At 43.1% G+C, this 24599-nt stretch overlaps 1 protein-coding gene across 1 annotated transcript in view; it reads right to left on the minus strand.

Annotated features, from left to right (window-relative positions):
• The window catches only part of MGAT4B (alpha-1,3-mannosyl-glycoprotein 4-beta-N-acetylglucosaminyltransferase B), a 76174-nt gene extending 52567 nt beyond the window's left edge, over positions 1-23607 (minus strand). Inside the window, exon 1 of the mRNA XM_083728518.1 lies at positions 23159-23607. Coding sequence (XP_083584644.1) covers positions 23159-23255 — 97 coding nt within the window. The 5' untranslated portion in view covers positions 23256-23607. The remainder of the gene's footprint in view (positions 1-23158) is intronic.
• Positions 23608-24599: the final 992 nt, after the last annotated feature.

A 24599-nucleotide genomic window follows, 5' to 3' on the forward strand; every position in this document is an offset into this window, starting at 1 on the left:
GGACATTGGCACAGTCCTCCAGTATGTTTGTGCCATGCTCTCACTTTTTGATAAATAGCTTTTGTTAGGAAAATATTTGTTCATTCTTTGCTCATGTAAGGAGGATGCAGAGATTGACCCCCAGGTCAAAATCATGTGTTGGTTGCAGCAAAAGAGAAACAAAACAATTAGATTCATAAATCCAGAACGTGGGGGTGGGGATGGGTTGGAAGAGGGAAGAGCAGTGATGCTGTTAGCCCTGGGCTTTGTGGCAGAGGTCTAGGGCCATGCCAGCCCAAGCATCGCCCAAATGAGTAGGAAAGGCAGGTGGCAACATCCCATTTAAAAATGTGAGAGAAATTACTTTGTTGCAGGAAGCCAGGACAAAGATGCCACAACCGTCTGTGTTTGCCCAAGATGCCTCTGGACTCCCATCTGGGGCCCACCAATGCTCTGGAAAATGAAGGTGGGAGTGAGAACTCATGACTGGAGCTGGCTCTCAGCTACTCTGCTCCCACTCCTGGACTGACTGTTTCCAGGAAATCAGAGGAACAAAACAGAGCCCCTGCTCTTCCCAACATCACCAGGTTGGGTGGGTCGGTGGGGAGAGAACGGAGTAAGCTCAGCATCTGCCCACCATTCTCTCCTCCACACTCACCAAGCAGTGTCAGGAATGGGTTTTTTACTCTTCCTTGTAAGTAACATGGTGGCAAATGTACTGCACTGAAAAACAACACAAACAATAAAAAGGAAACTCTTCCCAACACCATTTGGTAAGCTTGGGGCAGAACAGGGAGCAGAGCAACCAGAGTGGCAGGGGATGGAGAGAAAGGTGTCAGCTTCATGGGTGAACACAGGATCTGAACTCCAACGTTATTTCCATTATATCATACTGGTGGGTTGAAATGATTCCTTGCCTCTGTTTTATATTCTGTAATGATCTCACTGCCAGTAATGTGTGGTTCTGGGTAGAAATTCTGCCTCCACATAGAAAAACCCACCTCCCCCAAACCCACCAGCATGAATAGGGAAGCAGAGCCACATGGAAGGAGGCCAGACTTCTGTTTCCCTTACAACCATGAGTCACTTCTGGCTATACATGCCCAGCATAAGTCAGCTATAACTTTGCTTCCCATTGCAAAGTGGGACAAGATACAGATTTTGCCTATTAAAATGACTCCCTTTGATGCATTCACAATCATTTGTTCTTTTCTGAATGCTAGGTCTCCAAACCTAAAGGAAAGTTGTGGATTAAGTCACATTCATAAAGGTTTATCACAGTTCTGCTGCGTGCAGTTCTAATGCAGCATTTGTATTTAGATCTCTCCCAGGTCACATTTTAATTAGAGATGCCCAATATGGGTTTCTGCACCCAATGTTATCTACAAAAAGGGTTTTTAAGAGTAAATGTGCACGGATTGATTGTGGGATGCTGAGTCTCTAGAGAAGCCAGAAATGACATATTATTAGACAGACTCTCAGCAGTTGTGAATTCCAGTCACCATGCAGGCTATTCTATGCATGTATTCTCCAAAGAGACTTATTCTCATGTACCTTTTCAAAGGACTGCAACCTTAAATTGCTAAAGGGTGTAAATCAGCTTTTGTCTGCATAGTCAAATGATTTGTGGGTCACATTGGCCTGGCTCATATCACACGGTAAGTCAAACTACAACTTACTCCTGGACTGCACATACTCCCGGAGAGAAGTGTGCAACCCTGGTCCTTTTGCTCCCACACTGCAATGCGCTGAGCCAAGGTTTGGCTTAGTGTGCTATGCACACCAGGACTTGCGGCTAAGCTCTCTCTTCAGTAACTATGAGCTGTAGCCAAAAACAAACCTTCGTGTCTCAGCACAGGATGGCAGCGGAAAGGAGAAGGGAGGAGCAAAGTGGCCAGCAGCTCCTCTCTGAGAGCCCATACATTCACAAAATCCCACTAAGTTATAGTTTGGTTTACTCTGCCATGCAAACTAGGCCATTATCAGCTTCTCTCTTTGTGTATCCCAATACCAGAGCACTTAAACCTTAGGTGAAAAGCAGGAAACTATAATCTTAGCTAGCAAGTCTATGATTAGATGCATGACAATTCCCTTAATACACAGTTTTAAAGATATTATTATTATTATTGATTTTTATACTAAACTTTCCCTAAAGGAACACAGGGTGGCATGGATTGTGTACTCCTTGTATGGTGTACAGCCTAGCTTGTGAGGTAGGTTAGGCTAAAAGATTGGAGCAGACCAAGTTCATGTTAACTGAACTGAGCTAATTGTTGAGCGGGAGGTTTGAACCCATATATTTTCTCAACTTGAATCTGCCACTCTTTAGAAAATACCATGCAGTTCCTACTTCCTACTCTTCTACCCTTCCTTACAAACTGAGACATAACTAGTAAGATAGCTCAGTTGGTTAAAGCGTGCTGCTGATAATGCCAAGATTGCAGGTTAAATCCCAGTAAGGGACAGTTGCACATTCCTGCATTGCATGGGGTTGGACTATATGTGCCCCAGCGTCCCTTCCAAGTCTATGGTCTATGATTCTATAAGAGAGAAAAGGGGCAAACACCATAAGCACACAGAAGTAGAAAAGCCCCCTGCAAATAAATGGTTAACACTGCAGCAGGAGACAGGGTGGCTTGTAGGTGACAACAGCAGAGGGGCCAGATAGTCCTGGAGGCTTCTGAACACGCAAAAGAGAAATACAATTCCTGAAATACCATTCCATGATTCAAAAAAGACATAACCAGTTACATTTTGAAAGTATCTAGGTAGGTTTAGCACTCCAGACTGTGGAAACTGTGTCAAAAGCAAGAGTAACCTACTGAAAGGATGGATAGTTAATGCAGCTGAGATAATTATCTGGATCCTTCTTTATTCCATTAGTAGTTTTCATCCATGTCTGGGAATACCATAAGCGGATTGCGCAAGCATTATTTGTCCTTGTAGCTTCAATCCCGACTGGAATTATCTCTATACCGTTGTATCAAATGAAGATTACACACTTTCTAGGGCTAGCTGTAATGCCTTCTGCTCAAAAGCTTCCCTACCACATGACAGAGAAAAGCGCTGTATTTATTTATTATCAATAAATAAGAAAAGGACTCTACAGCTGAATTTAGAAAAGGCAGCTAAAACAGTGGCCAGTTACGGTCTTCAATGTATACCCATGATTAAAATGGGCCTAACAAATGCTCCCTAATATTTACAAGAATCATCATATACCAGAGGGAGAAGAAAAAAATGGTGAGACTTAAAGGCAAGGACTACAGTGATATACAGTATCAGCCCTGAGTGCTCACTGGAAGGACAGATCCTGAAGCTGAGGCTCCAGTATTTTGGCCACCTCATGAGAAGAGAAGACTCCCTGGAAAAGACCCTGATGTTGGGAAAGATGGAGGGCACAAGGAGAAGGGGACGACAGAGGGCGAGATGGTTGGACAGTGTTCTCGAAGCTACAAACATGAGTCTGACCAAACTGCGGGAGGCAGTGGAAGACAGGAGTGCCTGGCGTGCTCTGGTCCATGGGGTCACGAAGAGTCGGACACGACTAAACAACTAAACAACAACAGTATAAATCTGGGATGGCCAACCTCTAAATTATTTTTCCAGACAATGGTTTGGGGTCAGAAATACATTTTGCCATACCATCTGACCCTCTCACAAGTGTTCTACAGTCATGTTTACAATGTTTGGCTCATTTTAATTCAAATCCCAATTAAAGCCCCTTAAGCGGGAAAGTCGGGGGCTAGAGTAAGAGAACACTACTCTTTTCCCATCTAGGAATTTTATCAGAAGCTTATTCCACTGCACTTTCCTGTTACATGGAACGTGTAACATGATCTATTAATTAACTACAAAACAAATCTCATTTTATTTGCTTAATCCTGCAAACCTATCAAATAAGTAGCAACGGACAAGGAAAGCAGCCCACCAGATATGCTGCCATGCAACCTCTGCTCACGCAAGTGGGGCTTGGGCGGCCAAAGAATGTGGGCAAACGGAGAATATACTTGGTTGAGCCTCTCATGCAAGGAGAGAAGTTATATATTTAAGGACCAACTTATATGCTACACACAGATGCTGCTGATGAAACCCCAAAAGGTTTTTGTTTTTTTAATGAAAAGCAGATAAATGAAAAGCAGATACAGTAAAAGGCTTTGAGTGGAAGACTGGTAAGGAAAGGGATGTTTGTTTGCTTTCTCCTACTAATCATTTTAATCCTAAATGTACCTTTATGCCCCCCCCCACGGGATTCAAGAATTCTGGGATTCTTATAAACATGCTTTTGGAACTTCTTCACAAGGAAAACACAGGGGTGGTTTTTGTCGTTGTTGCTGCTGCTGCTGTTTTGGAAGTGGGGAGATTTTGGCTGCAACTTTGCCATTTATCTAGGATTATCCACAAACACAATAGGACTTTTACCACCACTTTTCCACCCATCACCACAACCTTTCAAGGGTACTTTCCATTACAAAAAAAAACCCACACACATTTGTTTTTCATGTATATTGTGCATCTAAGATATCTCACATTAATATGTGCAAGCCATTTAACAAGTATATGTTACAACGCTGTAATTGTAGCCGTGGGAGAGTTGTCTTACATAGCGGGATTTACGCTAGCCTATAAAGAAAGGAGAGAGTGAGAGTGATAACAGGTGCCAATTATCCTTAAATCCTCCAGTAGGGGTTCCTTTCACCTTTCACTAAAGAAAGCTGCAATATTACTTGTAAAACTGTTAGCACAGCTTTTCCTCCCCCCTCCCACACAAGCAGTGAATGTTTCTTTAGACACTCCTGAAATAAGGACTAAAATTCCTATGGACACCATGTAAGCAGTCCTCCCATAGATTTCTCTACAACAGCCCACAAGTCAACTTGAAATCAATATAACCTTCAAGGTGTGTTAGTAATTCAACAGGCACTTAAATCTTTCACTATATTGAAAGGTATAGAACCTGGATATCCCTATTAACAAAACTGTCAGCAAATGCCCTGGGTTTCATTTTAACTGCAGGGCTGTGTGGAGGGGAACCTTGTGATGACACAATTTAGTATTTAATTATAGGAAGCACATCCCTCAGAGGTCTTATTTAAGTGGCACAAAAAATATCTTATACAGAAGTTATTCACCTACTAAACTGGCTTCATTTTCCTCATTCAACAAACCTCAATCTTTTTGCTAAAATTGGCTTTGCTATCACTATTTTCTTTTCTTTTTTTAGTCAAGTGACCTGCATTCAGATGCTGCCAGACAAAAAACAAAAAGTGGGTGGTCTAAGAAGTAGGTACATAACAGAATGGCACATAACAAGGCAGGTTTTATCAATCTGCAGATACCAACCCTGGTTTTAAAGACATTAATATTTTTAATTAAGTTTTGTTACAACAACTGTTTTAATAGCACATAAGATTGCAGTAGATTACACAGTTACGCATTATTTTAAAATCAGGCTTATGTAAGGCAGAAGATCAGGAAATAGGCTTACTGCTGTCAAATAAGAGGGAAGGGGGAGAACCAGTGTAGTAGTTACAGTGTCAGACTGAGAACAGGGAAACTCGGGTTCAAATTTCTTCTTCACTATTAAGCTCAGCCACTGGCTGATCTTGAGCCACTCACGATCTCTTGGCCTATCCTCACAGGATTGCTGTGCAAATAAAACGGATGGGTGAAACTGTATGAATACCTCCCTGAGATACTTAAAAGCAGAGCAGAACAAAAAAAATCTAATAAATAAATAAATAATAAACGCCATAGATAAAACTGGCGGAGAGAGTATTATCATAATGTGTGGCCAAGACACAGGATCCTGCAGGGATCACAGATAAGGTCTCCACTCACATCTCCACCACACATTTAAAGCAATCAAAGAATACTGCTTTGGAAGATAAAAATGGTATATAAATGTATAAATCAATCTTTATTGCAGTCAAAGACCAGAGAGCAAAGTTACCAAGAAAGATAAGCGATTTGCAAATAAGCAAATTGTTAAGGGCACTGAGAGTTGTTAGGAGACCTGTCACAGAATTACAGTTCCTAACAAGTTCACTGGGTGACCTTGGGCAACTCACCATCTCTTAGCCTAACCTACCCTCAGAGTTGTTATGAAGATGAAATGGGGAGGAGAATCATGTACACCACACCTTGAGGTCCTTGGAAGATAAAAATGGTATACAAATGTATCAACCAATCTTTATTGCGGTCAAAGACCATAGAGCAAAGTTACCAAGAAAAGTAAGCAATTTGCCTCCTTGGGGAGGCATCGGAGGAAGCAAAAGATCTAATCTCCAACACAGAACATGCTATACCACACACACAAAGTATCTTAACTGCAAGGTTATGAAACAGCTGCATTGTATGAAAGAAATAGGGAATGTGAAGGAACTTACACAGTATAATGTCCTTCCATAAAATTCACTCAGATACGACAAGAGTGTGGCTTTGCAATTTAAATACACTCTGAAATACCCAAGAATTTGTCTTACACGCAATAAATTTATATAATTCATAGTGATGAAATTAAATGTATTTTACTCTAGTGCCTTCTATACACATGACACTTTACCAAGTAGCATAAGCAAGAGAGACAGGCCCTGTCCCATGGAGCTTACATTCTCCTTTTTGTTGTGGGTCTTTTGGTTGCAAATTCACATTTTTTCCCCTTCAAGAAAAAAAAAGTGCTGCAGGAATCTAATCTCTGACCAGTGCAGTTTCTATTACATTGCAACGCTGCTTGTGGGGATTCTTTAATCAGTTTCTTCCTGTGAAGGGAGTGAAGAGGTGAGACTGCAGGACCTTTCCTTTAGCAGAGTGGGGTGGGGAGCACATCTGAAGAAATGAGAATAGCTACAGGCTATGACTTCATTGTCAGGCTGTGTTGCATAGGGAGGACATTTTGGAAGTTTATACCCATAATGCATCCCATTCCAATAGCCTGCTGAAAATTAGATGCTTTCCAGCATCTCGATTCATGCAGACTGGTGTCGATGGGAGATGTATGTCTGCATTAAAGTGTAGAGATCTACTCTGTAAGAGAAATAATCTACAGGAAAACACAGAATCTGCCTGGGAATTCTGGATAGTAATAAAGAAGAAAGCATGTGAAAAGAAGAATAAATTCAAACTAGAAAAAAAACACACCTGCAAATATATGTTAATAGGCTATCAGGTGATCAAATAAGATGCCACAAAGGGGACAGGCTTCTCTCACTTAGCAAATGGGAGCCTGAGACAACCTCTGCCTGAGAGTAACATTCCCTTGAGGTATATGTTAACTACAGTAATAGAGATTACAGCAAAATAAGGAACAAGTGATTAGAAAACACAGGAAATGTTTTATTCCAGAGGGTGGTACCCAAGTAGTAAGGTAAAAGGGTAGTATGTCCCATCAGCACAAAGATCTCCACTTGTATAACTGGACTCCCCCCCCCCACACACATATGCCCTGTACCCTCTGCATATCTGCTCTGAAGAGTTTGAGAAATCCCCTAGAACAGATTTAGGGGACATGCTGGGGTAGGAGAGTGGGGGTATGGAAATGTTCTTCTGGTCAGTGGAGAGAGCAGCATACAGGAAAGAGTGAACGCCTCTTCAGCAGACATAGTGTCAGATGACCAAACGAAAAGAAGAAGAGGAGTATTTCCCCCTGTCTGGCAGGAAGAGACAGGAAACTCCCTCCAGTCACCAGACTTGGCCTCTACAATAGCAGTAAGAACTTGTCCAGAGGAATATCTATACAGTATCTACTTAACTGGAAAAAAATACCTATTTGCAATGAGGAAATTGATAAACCCTAAGCAACAGAATAGAACGTAAAGGAAAAGGTGAGAAAAGGCTACAGAAAGTAGTGGGAAGTCCTGACTGTGTTACTGGAGTAAACCACACAAATTCAATACACCCTATGTGCAGAATAAAAAGCTACCCCAGGGCAGCTTCAACTTGAAGGGTGGGCAAAAGGGGATGGAGAGCCTCTGTCAGATCTACGGATTATATTCTGTGAAAGAGATGGTGGATGGATAAGCCTTGGCTTGCTGGTCTGTGTCCCAATGCTTTGTGTGTTGGGGGAGGGTCCAGGCAGGAATCCAATGATCCCCATTTGAAACCTATGGGACATTCAGGCTGCTTTCCAAGCAGTAAGAGGAACAGGAAGCTGAAAACAGAGGCACAACACCTGGGAGACCCAAGAGAGTCCCAGCTACCTCAGCTGTTGTGTACAATCTATTGCAGGGCCTACCTTCCCTGCCTCTCGGTATGTGAGGGAAAGCGAGTTTCCCCCACCTAACTAAGAGCTGATGGAAGGGGGTTTGTGGCTTCCCTGAGGAAGAAAATAAGAAAAAAATAACTACACTTCTCAAAAGAGAAGAGTCCCTGTACCCACCAATGGTTAGTACAGGAGCAGGATCTCAACTGCAGGGAGGTTCTCTCCTCTTCCACCTAGAAACTGATAAAAAAATCATTTTCTTGTCATATGACCCTGCCTTCTGAAAAGGAGTTAACCCCTTCCTGTATGCTCCACTGTGCATATCTCACTGTGCAAGAAGAAATCCTTGCAGTGACTGCACTGCTCCTTTGGACGCAGCCCAAAATAATATCTTTGGAATGGCAGGATACAACAGATGATGAGTTATTCTTCTTTCTCAATTGCTGTCTGAGTGTCAAGAAGAAATCTATAAGAATACTGTAGGAAGAAGTGAAAATTGCTTATCACTGTTTCTCCTCCTCTTTTCTATCAATTTGCTGCACTGATAATGTCACACAGAATATTGGAGCAAGAATTCTCCATTCTGCCGAGTTCCTTTTACACAGGAATTGTATGACGGTCAGGAACATCAATCTGGTATTGTATTCATGCTTATGCTATAGAACCAGCTCCTCTGTAAAGAAGAATTAATAATGTCAAGTATTCAACATCACCTAAAGAATTCTGGGCTTGGCACAATGGATAGATATATAATGTACCATTGCAGCATATTCAAAGGCCCAAAATAAAAGGAATTGGGCATGGCGCCCCACAGCTCCTTTTGGGGGTGAGGGTAAACAGTGCAATGTCATGCCAAGCATGTTTCCATGGGAATTTGGAGAAAAGGCCATTTGTCTGACTTTTGCGGTTGGTATGCATTGAGAACAAAGTGGAATTAATTCATCTAAAGGGTTCAATACATCATGCTCATTGTACATTTTTGCAGCTTGTCCAAAGGACTGTGGTTACAAATTCATTTTTCCGCTCAGCCTCTTTAAACTTGTTCCACTTGGTGCTCAATGCACGGTGGCTACAAAGCTCAGTATTCTGGGAGAACACATTCATCTGTGCATTAATTAACAGCCACCCAAATTTCAAAACTTGTAGACAATGACCTACAATTTAGAAAATACCAAAAGCTGCTTCCCTTCAAAGCTGACCTTCAGAGTTGTTGTTTTTCCTTTCACATATACATATGTGCTCACTGTGCATCACCTTGGCCACACATATTAATGCTCATGGAGAAGAGCCATAGCTCAGTGACAGAGCATCTGCTTTGCATGCAGAACGTCCCTGGTTCAATAGCCAGTATCTCCAAGTAGGGCTGGAAATGTTGTCTGCCTAAAACTCTAGAGAGCTGTGACCAGTCAGTGTGGACAATACTAATCCAGACAGACCAACAGGAAGCTGTCTTATTTTGAATCAGACTATTTGAATCAGTGTTTTTGCACTGTTCTTTCCTTAGGCACGCTTATCACATACTAGCACTTTTCACAAAGCAAAAGTCCTATTTGGAGATTGGGGGTGGGGATGGAATAAAGCATGCAGTGAGCATGAATGGCCTCCACCCCCAACATCCCTGCGTGTACCTGCCCTGCCAGCTCCACTGGACCTTCCCACGCTGAGCAGGAAGGTCTGAAAGGGTATTCTTAGCACATTTGGTGTAATGCTATTAGAAGCCTTTCTGCAATCAGGAACATTGCATGGTTGGAGTTCCGAAGAGCACGGAGGATTCTAAGTGCATTCAGCTGAGCACACAAAGAATCCCGTTTCAGTTCTTCCACCCAATGAGCAGGAAGGTCTGATTCTTTAGCCCGAAGGGATAGGGATGTTGGCAGCAGGGCTAGTGCTTGCTGCTCTGCTCCTCCCTCATCTTCAGGTGAACGCTTTAATAGGGTTAAAATCACAGGCTGTTATATTATAAATGACCCTGCATAGATAAGCTTTCTTCCTCATGGGCACAGAGATCAATGGTCTCTTCTACTGGACATTAAACATTTCACCATGAAAGTCATACCATTATTCCAAAAGGAGATAATACATATACTCAGCTATTTCTTTGCCTCCTTTGTAAAGGCCATGAGGTTTATTATTATCATTATTCAGGGCAACTGTTTGGCTACATCTTTTATAATCCTGTATGTAGTTGCTGTTGGTTCAAAAAGCTATACAAATAATACCAAATACCAAAGTACAACTGCCAAACAGGCTGAGCAAACAACATTAGTTGCTCCCCACCCCTGTTTCTGTAAGGGATTGTTCCATCTGAGATGTGGGAAAATGAGTTATAAAAGGGTTGATTTTAAGCCGGGATTAGTGAAACATGACTCTAAGACAATCTGGCACATGTCGTAAGTCAACATTCATATGCAGGTTTTGGTAAGCCAACACCATGGTGAAAACATTTGCCGCAAGTCTTCATACCAAACAGTTAAGCTACATACCCGGCAAAATAAGTAATTCTAGGACTAAACTGCTGCAGTCGAGAGACAGCAATTTTTAAGCTTACCCATGTGAAACAACAACAATCAAACCACCCACTCAGCACAAACTAGCACATTAAGGAGAAAGCTAATGTTTATTTTACATGGAGGAATGTTCAAAATGTGACACAAACGCATGCACCCCATTTAAAACTGCAAAATTGCACAGTCCCAAAAAGACTTTCCAACCTAATTTTGGTGGATGTTTGTAGATCAACCCTTGATCAATGTCATATTTTGGAAAGCCTAGCTTTTCAGATACCATGCTGTCCAGTTAACTTGGAAGATGTAGCAACCAAAGAATAGATGGGTACAGATGACCACTTTTGCCATATTAAAATTGATTCACAGCCAATTAAGGAGCAAGAGGCTCCAAGATTGGCCTGAAATTCATGCTTCAGACATACCATATTTTTCGCTCTATAAGACGCACCCAACCATAAGACGCACCTAGTTCTAGAAGAGAACAAGAAAAAAAAAGTTCTCTCCCTCTCTGCGCAGTGCCCCTTCAGCAAAGCGGCAGGAGAAAACGGAGCCCCTTCCATTTCTCCTCCCGCTTTGCAGAAGGGGCGCTGCTCCCTCTCTTTGCAAAAGCAACGCGAAGCCTCCTGAGCACAGCGGGAGCGCACCAATCCCTCTTGGTCTCCCGGCTTCAGCGAAAGCTGTGCAGCCTGTATTCACTCCATAAGACGCACACACATTTCCCCTTACTTTTTAGGAGGGGGGGAAGTGTGTCTTATAGAGCGAAAAATACAGTAATTAATCCAGGTCTCCACTGGTGGTTATGATTCAGCCAGTCATGCTGCTGTCAACAATAAGAACAGTAGGTCCTCGTGCTTGATCACTGGGTTTGTGTCAATTTCCAGCACTAATAGGGCTATGGATTGGTTGGGCTTTAATTCATAGCTTATTATGCAAACAAATATTTCCCCAGAGTTTTACACTGTGTTGCAGGCCCACCATGCATGCAAAAAGAACCATAATTCCAACAGCCTTTCCAACATAATGGGGACAATGTCTTACTTATATTAGACAGTTGCACTGGGAACCAATGGCAGCAGAGAAGGACCTTTCGGCATGCCTCTTGAAGGTGGGTAGAGATTGTCTTTAATGTGTGCAGGGGACTTAAGCTTGTCAAGTTTGTGTTTTTTTGTGCGGCTGCCTGTGCTTGCAAGAGACACAGAACATACTCACTTATTAAGTTGGCACTTCAAAGCACACGCTGAGGTTTGGTTGAGAAAACATCACCTCTGAACCTTCCAAGTCTACAAGTTCCTTAGAAAGCTGTAGTTGGACAAGTTGCAATGTTTGTGATACTGGCAAATGCTGAGCCAAAGTGTAACAAATACCAAAAGGTATCTGGTTAACTGCTAGCCCCAGGAGAACCATTTCACTTTAAACTCTCCAGACAAGGCTCTACAGTAACTAGAAAAGAAAGGGTGCCACAGTTGTTCCTGGATAGTCAAGATGAAGAACAGAACACCTATTTTGCAACAGAGGACCTTGAAATACTTATTATAGGGAAACGTCCTGTGATCTTTAATTAAAAACAGAATCACAACAAGAGATGCCTGCTGCTACAAAGGGGAAAATGTGCCTTTCTCCTTAGGTACTATGTATTACACTTGCTTATTTTTCAAGCCAGGATACAATCTCCCACACCTTATTTTGGTTAGATGAGCACCACTAGTTAACAGCATTTGCTGAGATCTCATAACTAACATTTATATTCTATTAGAAAAACAGTATGTCAATGAAATATGTGTGGGCAGGATGAAATTAACTACATATAAGAAATGCCACCTTGAAGTGGTTTCAATAATTTTTTCATTACTGCTTTTGTTCTGTTCTTTCAGTTCCCCTGACCTCCTTAATAGTTTTGTAACAGTTAAGAGGGAATCAAAGCAAAAATTTCGCAGGGAAAAGAGAGATTTGATAATTTTTTATATTATTATTATTAGAAAACCAGAAGTTTTCAAACTTTACTTTTTAAAAGGAACAAGTGACTTCCGCATAATCTCTCTTAAAACCCCAAAAGGCTGATTACTCAAGGCTTAGCTAACCTAAAGATGGAAGAAAAAGAAGCAAATACTTTTATTCTTAGCAAAAAAGAAAAGGGGGGTGTTAATGCAATATGGAAACAGTAAGACACTCTTTTTTAAAAAATCATTCAACAGGTATTCCCTGCAGTGATGATGGACCACAGGAAATCTCAAGTTCTATGCATAAAGCAACTCTAATTTTACTGCAGAAGAGTAGGCAACACCTCTGTCACCCCGTCTGCCACTCCAAAAGTACAGGGAACCAAATAGCAGACACACACCTTTGAAATGATGCTGAATTAAAATCTTAAAACAAAGCAAGCCTTCTTCATATTTTTGGTATATGAGGTAAGAAATAAAAGGAGAAATGCAGGGCAGATACTGCCATCATTACATTATCCTAATTTCCCATGGGTTTAAATTAAAGTGTGTTTTCAAGTTATGTAGTTGCTTAACAAACCAAGAAAGCACAAAACTAGCTGGCCAACACCAATTCTTAGAATCACAGAATTGAGGGGCTATCTATTCTGGCCTCCGCTTCCCCAACAGATGGCTGTTCAGCTTCTGCCTGAATGGCTCCAGTAAAAGATCTTACCACCCAACTAGGTAATTGGTTGATCTGCTCTTGCCATGGAGACATTTATCCCATTGTTCAACCAAAATCTATCTTTCCATAATTTCAGCCAATTAAGTCTTTCCCTCTTAGGCATCAGAGAAAAAGTATTTACCTAATTCTAACCAACTGCCTCTCAGATATTTGGAGAGTGCTATCCTGTCTTCCCCCTCAGTCTTCTCTTCTCCACGTTGAATATACCTAGTTCCTTCAACCATCTCACAGGGTTGTATTTACTATTGATCACCTTTGTTGCTCATCTCTGAACCCATTCCAATTTGTCTATATCCTTCTTAGTGTGAAAACTAAGGTTCTACTAATGCAGCCTAAAATCACATTGTTTTTGTAGCTGCATCACACTGCTGGCTCATGGTCACTTTGTCATCTGCTACAATCCTGAGATCATATACTACTGCAAAGTCACCCCATTAACCTATGTGGGTTAATTTGCCTAGATGCAGAACTTGTTAGTTGCAGCCCAGCCTTCCCTTCTATCAAGATCATTGTATTACTTTCTTCTGAGGCATTAGCTATCCATCCCAGTTCTGTGTCATCTGTAAATCTGATGAGGATTCCTACCTGCCTTCTAACCTATTGGTAAAAGGATTAAAGATTACTAGACCCAACCTCCCTCCTGTTTGATGAGGAACCATTAATGAGCACTCTTCAATGTGGTTTTCCAGCCAGCTGTGAATCTACCTGATGGTACTATCACGTGGCCCACATGCAGTCGGTTTGCAAACCAAAGGGGGCTTTGTCAAATGCCATGTTGAAATCAAGTTAAATTACAATCATGGCATTCCTACAATCTACATGATAAAAAGAGATTAGTCTGGCAGACTTTATTCTTGAGAAAGTCATGCTGGCAAGAAGAAGAGGAGGAGGAGGGAGGGAGGGAGGGAGGGAGGGAGGGAGGGAGGAAGGAAGGAAGGAAGGAAGGAAGGAAGGAAAAGTTATGCTGGCTCCTACTAATCACTAAAGTTGCTTATATATTTCTTACAAATTGACTCCTCTATAATCTGTTCTATTACCTTTTTAGATATCGAAGTCAAGCTGACCTGTCTGTTAGTTTCTCAGATCTTTGAAAGTTGGGACACTTGCCCATGGTACCTGTTCTCCAGAATTTCTTAAAAGATTATAAAAAGAGACCCTGATAGTACACCAGCAAGTTCCTTAAAATGCAAGTCATCTGGCTTTAAAGATATGCACTCATTTACAGAAGCTAGGCACTGCCTGGCCAGCTCGTTATCAATCTTAAAATGAAGTCCTACCCCCATACCAGTTATTACTTATGTAAGGTTGCACCCCTTTTTGGAAATAAAACAGGGGCAAAATAGGAATTTTTGCCTTCTCTTCATCATTTGTTAACATTTCACCATCCTTACTGAACAACTTCACATTAAATTTTGTGTGTAACTGTGTCAATCCTTCTTTTACTGGATACTGGGGGAGGAGGGTAATCTCATGTTATCCTGTATAACAGGTAGCCTAGCAAAAAGAAGAAGAGGAGGAGTTTGGATTTGATATCCTGCCTTTCACTCCCCTTCAGGAGTCTCAAAGCGGTTAACAATCTCCTTTCCCTTCCTCCCCCACAACAAACACTCTGTGAGGTGAGTGGGGCTGAGAGACTTCAAAGAAGTGTGACTGGCCCAAGGTCACCCAGCAGCTGCATGTGGAGGAGCGGAGACGCGAACCCGGTTCCCCAGATTACGAGACTACCGCTCTTAACCACTACACCACACTGGCTCTCAAGCAGATACAGCCACAGACATCTGTATAAGTTATCACCAGCTGGTAATAAGCCTGCATTGGGTAAGTGGATCACATCCTGTTGAACTTGGTGCTAATTCAGATAAATAATTTGCTGAAAAAAATTCAGAATGTGTGACAAGGAGTCACTCCTTTGTGGAATGCAGCTGCCACATTGGAACATAATGGTTCAAGGGTTTAATTGCTACTTGGCCACCAGAGCATTTCCCCACCTCCAGATCATCAGTCAAACCCGTCACTACAATCAGCAGGAAGAAGTCAAGGCTACCTGGTAGCCTATTAAATAAATGGCTTCCGTCAACTTCCTAATGAGCAGGTTTCAGCTGAAAAAACCCACAACTCTGCTTCCTTCACAGATTCAGTGTGCAGAGAGAGAGAGAGAGTGATAGAGAGAGAGAGAGCTTCCAGGGGTGAAGGCAAACCACTACATTAGTAGCACTACATTAGCAACATAAGCCTGGGCAGTGTGTATGGAGGTCCTGGGCTGCCCAGACAACAAGACTCCCTTTCTCAGGCTTGCTGATGTGGTCCAAAGGAAAGCAGAGCAATATGTTTGGCAGCAGCTTGGCTGCAGGAGTTGCTGGAAGGAAGCGTACAAGGTGCCATCCAATCGTCTTAGGGGCTCTACTCCGGATTTGTGTAGGGTTTACTCCTTAGCCTTTTCTTCTCCCGAAAATATCCTGCAAGGCAGTGAAGGTTTAGGGTAAGTTTTCCTTCTCTTAGATGGGCTATCTTCCCAGGTTGATGAGTCCCATCTGCCCTTAAGCAGACAGAAAAGGATGCTAAAAAAATAATTTGAGGAACACATTGCTAAAAACATTGAGACATAAGATGTAAAGACAAGGAGCTCTTTATATTGTTATATGGCTCAGGAGTTGGTTAAGTTGCACAAAACAAAGAGTAGGGATGAATGGACAGTTCTTTGAATGGAGAGTAGAAGTGGACTTCCCCAAGGTTCAGTATCTGAAACTGTGCATTTTAACTTCTCCTTCTCCTTCTTCTTCATCATCATCATCATATTTATATCCTGTCCATCAGGATGGGCTTCCCCACACAATCAAGAGTTAGGAGTGAGAAATGAGGTGGCCTAGTTTGCTGATGATATTAAATTCTTCAGTCATTAATACAAAAATAGTGAATAGCTCCAAAAGGACGTCTTCAAACCAAGTGAATGGTTAAATGGCAAATGCAGTTCAATGTAAACAAGTGTAAAGTGAGGCATGTTGGGGCAAAATATATTAATTTCACATATGTGCTTATGGGGTCAGTGACAGACTAGAGACAAGACCTTGGAGTCATAGTAGATGATAGCTCAATGAAGATGTCAACCCAGTGTGTGGTGGCTGTGAAAGAGGAAATTCCATGCTAGGGATCATTAGGAAAGGGTTTTAAAATAAAACTGCCAATATCATCATGCTGTTATACAAATCTATGGCAAGGCAGTATTTGGAATACTGTACAGTGGTACCTCAGGTTACATACGCTTCAGGTTACAGACTCCGCTAACCCAGAAATAGTACCTCGGGTTAAGAACTTTGCTTCAGGATGAAGCATGGCAGCAGTGGGAGGCCCCATTAGCTAAAGTGGTGCTTCAGGTTAAGAACAGTTTCAGGTTAAGTACAGACCTCCAGAACGAATTAAGCTCTTAACCCGAGGTACCACTGTACACATTTCTGGTCGCCTCGCCTCAAAAAGGATATTATATAGCTGGAAAAGGCAACCAAAACAATCAAGGAAATGGAGCAACTCCTGCCTGTGAAGAAAGGTTGCAGCATTTGGGTCTTTTTAGCCTAGAGAAAAGGCAAGAGGTGACATGATAGAATTTTATAAAATTATGCATGGCATGGGGAAAAGTGACAAGAGAAAAGTTTTCTCATTCTCTCATAATGCTAGAACTCATGGCATCCAATGAAGCTAAAGGCTGGAAGATTCAAGCACAAAGACAGTACTCCACAGCAGTGGCGTAGCGTGGGGGGTGCAGGGGGGACTGGCCATACCGGGCGCAACATCTGGGGGGGGCGCTCACACTCGCAGCTCTCTGCCCCTACCTGGCTCACTCACTCTCTCTCACTGCAGTGCTGGCTGTGCGAATCCGAGCCGAGCCGCCGGGTCGCCGCCCACTGTAGAGGGGGGGGTGTGCCAGGCGTGCGGTGCGGTGCAGAGAGAGAGCGAGGGACTATCTGGGGGAGGGACAGGTTAGGGGGCACAAATTACTTGCCTTGCCCTGGGTGCTGACAACCCACGCTACGCCACTGCTCCACAGCACATAGATAAACTATGGAATGCAACCGAGATAGTGTTTAAATTCATGGAGCAGAGGGCTAATAATGGCTACTAGTTGCAGGTGGTAAGGTTTCTGAATACCAGTTGCTTGAAACCACAAGAGAGGAGTGCGCTCTTTTACTCAAATCCTGCTTGTGGGTTTCCCACAGTAATCTGGTTGGCCACTGTGAGAACAGGATGCTAGATGAGATGGGCCATTGGCTTGATCCAGCAGGCACTTCCTACATTCTTCTATAAAGTCAAGGCTTCCTTCTTCCCGCATCCCCTAAATCTGCTCCAGAGTCCCCCAACTCTCCATAGCATATTTTGAGGGTGCTTAGGGGAGAAGAGAGGAAAATGAAGTCTCTGTTGTGAGGGTGGAAATCCATTCTGCTCACGTACAGGCAGCATTAGACACAACCCTATATAAGACACTGCTTGTTATTTGCAAATAGTCAATATGAGCATAGTCCATAGACACATATTTTGAAGAAAGAAAAACTTGGAAGATTAACCCCCTTAGATAATGAGGCAGGGAGAAAATGCTGTTATTTTGATAAATGAAGTTAAGAGGAGATGATTAATAGTGTGAACAACAAAAATAAACCGCAGAAAAGACTCTCCCTTTAATCTGGAGGATCATCTCAGTACAGTAGGTATGCTTACCTATGTGCCATTTCTTTTTTAAATAGAAAATCACATTCCTTTATCTTTTGTAGTCATCATACACACAGTCACATGACCATGTTTTCAAGTGTCCAAAAGAGCTGAGTGCCAAAACAGATCATATGTAATATTTTCAAGAAAAAGATCCAAATAGCAATAGCTGCCATAAAGAATTTCTTCACTGATATCAGTCCCCAAATCTCTTTAACTGAAGCTCTGTAGGGAAATGGTTTTAATGAGATTTAAACCACAGCTGAAAGAACCTTTTAGCTGATGAGTAATGCAAAGGAAGCAAGTAACAGAAGCATCACAAAGCCAAAACCCATTATACAGCAGTAACAAAGACGCATTGTTTAAATGGGTAAGGGGAAGTAAAGTAGCCTTGAGACAGATGGATGATGTGGCCCTAATGACTTTTAAAGTGAAGAAACTAGCAGCAAAAGTAGAGACACTAAGTTAATAAAGAGGCTAAGCAGTGTGCAACGCACAATATCCATTAGCTTTGCCAGACTAACACCAAGAGCCATGAATGGCTATTCCTTTAAGCGGTTGCTTTCAAGTGCAGTTTGACAGAGGCCAGGCTTAGCAAAGCTGCCCCCATCATTTACCCTCAAAGCAGCACTAACAGCCCATGCCTGTAACTGTCCATTAACAGTATGCACCTTTTGTTTTGGGGCATTGTGAAAACAGAGTACTCCATAAAGGAGGCAAAGCTATAGAAAATCATTATGCACAGTGTCCTTCCCTCACCTTTTCCAGGCTACCCCTGTCACAAAGATAACATGATGTCGACTGCATGATGGATTCGCTCTGCCTCATAATCAGCGGCTCCCATTATTGTTGGCAACGATTTTGCAGATGCCCTTTCCTTACATGTATTCCCAGTGCAAATGTGATCAATGCAGAAAGGGAATAACATAGTATTTTACTGGCACTTGTACTCTGCTGTGTACATCAATCACCCTGGTTAAGAAGAGGAGCAACAAGTTTCACCAGGTTAAAATGTTAAGCATATACCACCACCAGTGATATAGGCAGGCCCTGGGGCAAAATTCCACAGCACTCTTCAGCAGAATGAGTAGAAGCACCCATTACTATCAAAACAGTCCCCATAAGAACATAATCTAAAATTACCCAACTGCACTACTGTATCCTCTGCACATCTAGATCCACTTTTAAACACATATGTTCCTCTTCCTAGTTATGCTTCATTCTATTAAAAAGGAAAACATGAGTGATGTGATGGGAACTGATCCTCTTATGCTGTTATAAGATGTAAGGTGCAACATGATAGCCAAATCTAATCCTCAGTAGGCCAGTATGATGATAATAATAATGATGATGATGATGATGATGATGATGTTAACCATATTATGAACAATTCATGAAAACAAAATACTTTGGGCACTCAGCTTACTGAGAGATGAAGAGCTGAGAAACCAGCTAATAGAAGTTGTATAAACAGCTGGATAAAGTGGCAAAGAGAAAGAAACCCTGTGTCCAGGTAAGATGACTGAAGATGGTGAGGTTTGGCAGAGCTCTACAAAACACATTCCACACAACTAGGGAAGGGCTATAGCTCAGTGGAAGAGCTTTTGCCTTGCACGCTGAAGGTTCCAGGTTCAATTCCAGGCATGTCCAGATAGGGCTGTCAATGTTCCCTGCCTTAAACCCTGGAGAGCCACTGCCAATCCATGTGGACAACTCTTGAGCTAAATGGACCAGTGGTCTACCTCCATAAAAGGCAGTTGCCTACATTCCTAACAGTAAAAAACAAAACAGCAACAGTTGCCTCTTATTCAGTTAAGCAGCATCTAAAGGAAAACCTTTCTATTCCAAGCACTGATCAATACATATATGCAATGGATTCTTTACGACCAAAACTACTTCAGGACTGTAGCTGTGAGTTATTGACAAGTAAAGAGATCCAATGGCAATCCTCTCTTTTTCATGAGGTGCCCCCCCCCCCTTTTAATGTATCATGGCCCTCTTTGTTTGACACTGGTTTATGCATTCCATGCATGTATTAATTTCAGGGGCTTTTTTTTTTTTTTACCTCTCTGTTAATATTCTGTCCCATCATAACAATTATTAGATGAAAGAAGAAGACAAAACTCTCTCAATTTTTCTCAAATAGATAAAAATGTACTAGTCTTGAGAGAGCCTACTTTAGAAATTATTGCTTTCACAATGCAAACTTGTCCTACAACCATTAACAGGGTTTTGCTGCTCTTCCAGCATAACTGATGGGAGCTAGGTGTATATATTAGCTCGTGGGTGGCGGTGCTAACAAGACTAAGGGAGTGAACTGCACAACCAGCATGATATTCCCTCTGTAACTTGATAGGAAAGTTGATTTGATTTATGCTACACTTAAATAGTTTTCTGTGGTGAAGAAAATAAGACAAGTTGCAAAATTATAACTGTGTGATCACTAGAAGAAAGGGGATACTTGTGACCATAAATAGAATATTCCTTAGGCCTTTTGACAAGTAGATAACTAGATATTTCTACAAAAACAAAAGTGAGGTATCTGATAATGCTATAGCCCAATCCTAAAATCCAAAGCTCCTTTCGGAACAGACCTCTTTAAACATGTTGTTCTGTTATTCCAATAGCATAAGTAGTTAATAATGGGATCAGGATGCAGGTATAACTCAGTAACTAACCTTTCATCTTGACAGACAACTGATGCTCCTCAGTCATTAAACTTACATCTCAGCAGTCAAGTGTCTACTCGTCTGAACTACTGTGCCAGCAATGTGGTGCATAAAACTGAGGACAAGGATTGTTGTGCAACTGTAATATTGCAGAACTGTGGCACTGCAACTCTGATGAGGATTGGGACTGGGTTTACAACAGTATAGCAACCCGGTTCTTAAAGCTGTTACACTGGAAATAATCACTACTGCCAGATGTGGTGTAATATAAGGTCATAAAGTGAAACAGAAAAGAACATGAGAAGATGTGCCAGAATGAACTGTGCCTGAAATGGTCACATCTCAGACACCAACATAAAGTCCATTTTTACTACCCCAGAACAAAAATTGCTAGCACTACCTTTATTATTTTTGTTCACTGTTGCGATTCTTAACTCCCTGTTATCAAGGACCCCAGCAATAGTCCTTGATAAGAATCGTAGGTATAAATTCTTACCCAAGTTCTTCATGTAATTATCCATGCAAGTCATCCTTAACACTGCCACTACCATACATACCATACATACATCAAAGTGCCCAGAAAGAAGGTTTGGGAGGGACAAGTATAAGCTTTATTATATTTATTCACATCTTGCCCCAACAATGCACAACATTTCCAAGATAGATTTTGTTCCTATTGTGCATAAGGAGCAAGTGTTAGATTGTTCCACTGAGATTATAGGGGAAGACTTTTATTTGCAATACATTAACTGTGACCAATTAAATTCCTTTACAGGGGTATAACTGACTGTCCTTCCTATTTTACAAAACACTTTTTCTAAATGTAGGAAATATCTTTTCCAATACAGAGATCCGATTTCTGTTTATGAAAAAGTAATGTATGAAGTGGCCTCAAGAAAAGTAAACAAGGGAGTGGTGATGCAAATATTTTTCATCCTCCCACATTATGAAGTTAGCTGCCAGATAGTCTATCACCTTTCCAGCATATGCATTTTAGAGTGAAAAAACAACACTAGAGCCACTATTCAACACATTATTGTGTTCTTTCCAACATGAAGCTACAAGTCTTAAAATGCAGCATGTGAAGCAGTTCTCGAAGACCTAATAACATGCCTCCAACATGGTCTCTTGCTCTACCTGCATCAAATGTGGTCCCTCTTTCTACTTACATGCCTTAATGTGCCATAGGTAAAGATAAAGGGACCCCTGACCATTAGGTCCAGTCATGACCGACTCTGGGGTTGTGGCGCTCATCTCATTTTAGTGGCCGAGGGAGCTGGCGTACAGCTTGCAGGTCATAAGAGGTAAATGGCTTTTAGGGAGGTTCATGATTACAACTGTATTTATTTTATTTAAAACACCAACAGAGGAAGATATGGGGAAAATGCTTCATATTCAGATAAAATTCAGGATGTGGAGAGAGGGATGCAAAGAGGCACTAAATGCGTAAAAAAAGGGAAAGAAAACTAGCGGCATAAGAACAAACTGCTTTATTTGATAACTGCTTGGCTGCCCTTAAATAAATACAACAATCACTGACAGCAGTGATGCAATGTCAAGCTAACCCACTCGCCTTCCCTCAACAGGCAAGTTTACAGATATCACACAAAAAGTCTTCAAGAACACAGGTCAAGACTGGAGAACTCAATTTCCTCGCCTTCAGTTCACTTTGAGCAGTATAAAGTTCAGGGCCATTTTGAACACAAGGGTTGCATGCCCTGCCTGGCCACTTTGGCTACAGCCCAGAGTTAAAAACCTGCACACATAAAAACATCCTGTGTAAATAGGCAATGGTGGGAGTCTTAGATGTTCTATCAAAGAGCAGCCTAAACAATACAAGGGTAAAAAAACAAAGGGAGCTAGGGTGAGAGACTACCTGTTCCAAGGAGGCAACCACAGAACAGATTTTGTCACACTCTCTGTGAGGGCACAGAGGAAAATGGTGGTGGGTAGGTGGGAATCCTTAAACACCACTTTCTCAGAAAAAGGGAGCTTTTTTGCGTCAGAAGCAGGAAAAGAGGAATTGAGGAAAAAACAAATGACCAGACAGCAATCTGGGATGTAGGAAAGACCTGAAGAGGAGGCAGTGCTAGGTGTCAAGGAATCTGGGAGGAAGGGGTGGTTTTCGGGGACGCCTCACCTCTCCCACCCCAACAAAACTCGAAATGCGGTTCAGTTGCGAGAGGCACCCAGAAAAACATTTAAGTTGCATGTCAGGGTCTCCTGGCTTCATCCAGCACGAAGAGGGGACCTTCTCAGCAGGTGGCGGCGGCGGCGGCCTTTTGGGGTCCCCTGGGGCGGGGGGAGATGCTGCCTCTCCCCCTCGGGTGCTGCCTGGGGTGGGGGCTCCCTCTCCCCTCTCCTCCCGGGCCAGGCGCAGTGCGTAAGGCGGGAACCCTCCCTCGCTCCCTCCCCGCCCGGCTCCGAGCGAGTCCCGTCCTTACCTTTGTGCCCGCCGAAGGCCCCGTACCAGGAGAGCGAGAAGAGCGCGCAGAGGCAGCCGAGCAGCAGCGTGAGGAAGGTGCCATTGCGGAGCCTCATGTCCCCCGTCTCCTCGGCGATGGCTGCGGCTGGAGAGGCCGCATGTCCCGGGCGCTACGCGGCGGCCTCAGCCTCCCGGGCCCGGCAAGGAGAGGCGGCGGCGGTAGGGGCTGCCAGTGCCCGGGCGGGCAGGCGGGCGGGACTCGCCGCCCCCGCCTCCTCCTCCCCCTCCTCCTTCTTCTTCGGCGCCTCCGCCCGCTGCCCTCATGCACTGGCCGCGCCCCACCGGGCCGCCGGCTCCAGCAGGCAGCAGGGGCTGCTCTCGCCGCCGTTTGCCTTTCCCCGGGCCTGGACGAGAGAGGGGGGCTGCCGTGCCGCCGAGGGAAGAGAAGGGGCGGAGATGATGGCAGCACCGTGTTAAAGGAGCCGTGCGCGCGCGCGCCTGGGGGGCGCCGCCGCCGGCAGCAGCAGTCCGCAAGCGGGCAAGGGGGTGCCTAGCGACAGACACGTGCAGGCAGGCGCGTGTAGAAAACCGGGGTCGCCGAGGGTGTGAGGAAGAGCGGCTGCCGAAAGCCGCTGCACTGTAGGGCGACCTGTAGAGCAGGACACGCTCCCACGCCCTCGTGTTCGAGCTTATAGCTGGGTTAGTGGGCAAGACCCCACCCCAGTCGAAAGGAGAGGGGACTGCCTTATAATGGAGAGGAGGAAACCTTGTCCTACCTCCGGAAAGCCTAGTTGCACGGTCCTCGAACACGATGGAGAAACCTGCAGCAAACTCAGTCCACCATTACAGGCACAGTCGGGTTCACAGGTGCATTTTATGACGCTTTGTAATCACAGGTTCAACACCACTGCTTTCCCATCCTCTCAGAATACTTTTTTTTTTTTTTAAGAGGAGCCAGTGCAACCATTAAGTTTCTAGTCATCAAATGCAGATCCATGTGTGAATGGGTGCTCAGTAAATGGTCCACCAAGTAGTCTTTTTCTGCAACCATGATTCACCGAAAATAAAGAGGAGGCATTTGTCATTCAAGCTCATTAGTGGGTTCAGTTCCAAGGAAGACTGAAGACAGGTTCAATTCTTCTGCTTCTTTTCCTTAGCCTGCCCAATATATATTTATGTGGAGGTTGTTGGCACTGGCATAGAGATGCTCCACATGACAGCACCAGCCTTGTAGTGAATTATTTACAAATGTTAGCTACCACATGGGAGCATCACTGCAGGGACCATAATCTTTGAACCGACTATGGACTTTCATATCACACACAGTGGGGAGTCTCTCCAAAGTTATGGCTGTAGATGCATATCCTTCAGTAACATTTGTCTGGTCATTTGATGGCTCCCTGCAGAACACGTGAGCTGGCTCTATGAGGCTGAATTCACACATACAGTTCATTGCTTAA

This window comes from Podarcis gaigeae (genome assembly GCF_964106915.1).
Source record: "Podarcis gaigeae genome assembly, chromosome: 2".
In the NCBI taxonomy this organism is placed as follows: domain Eukaryota; kingdom Metazoa; phylum Chordata; class Lepidosauria; order Squamata; family Lacertidae; genus Podarcis; species Podarcis gaigeae.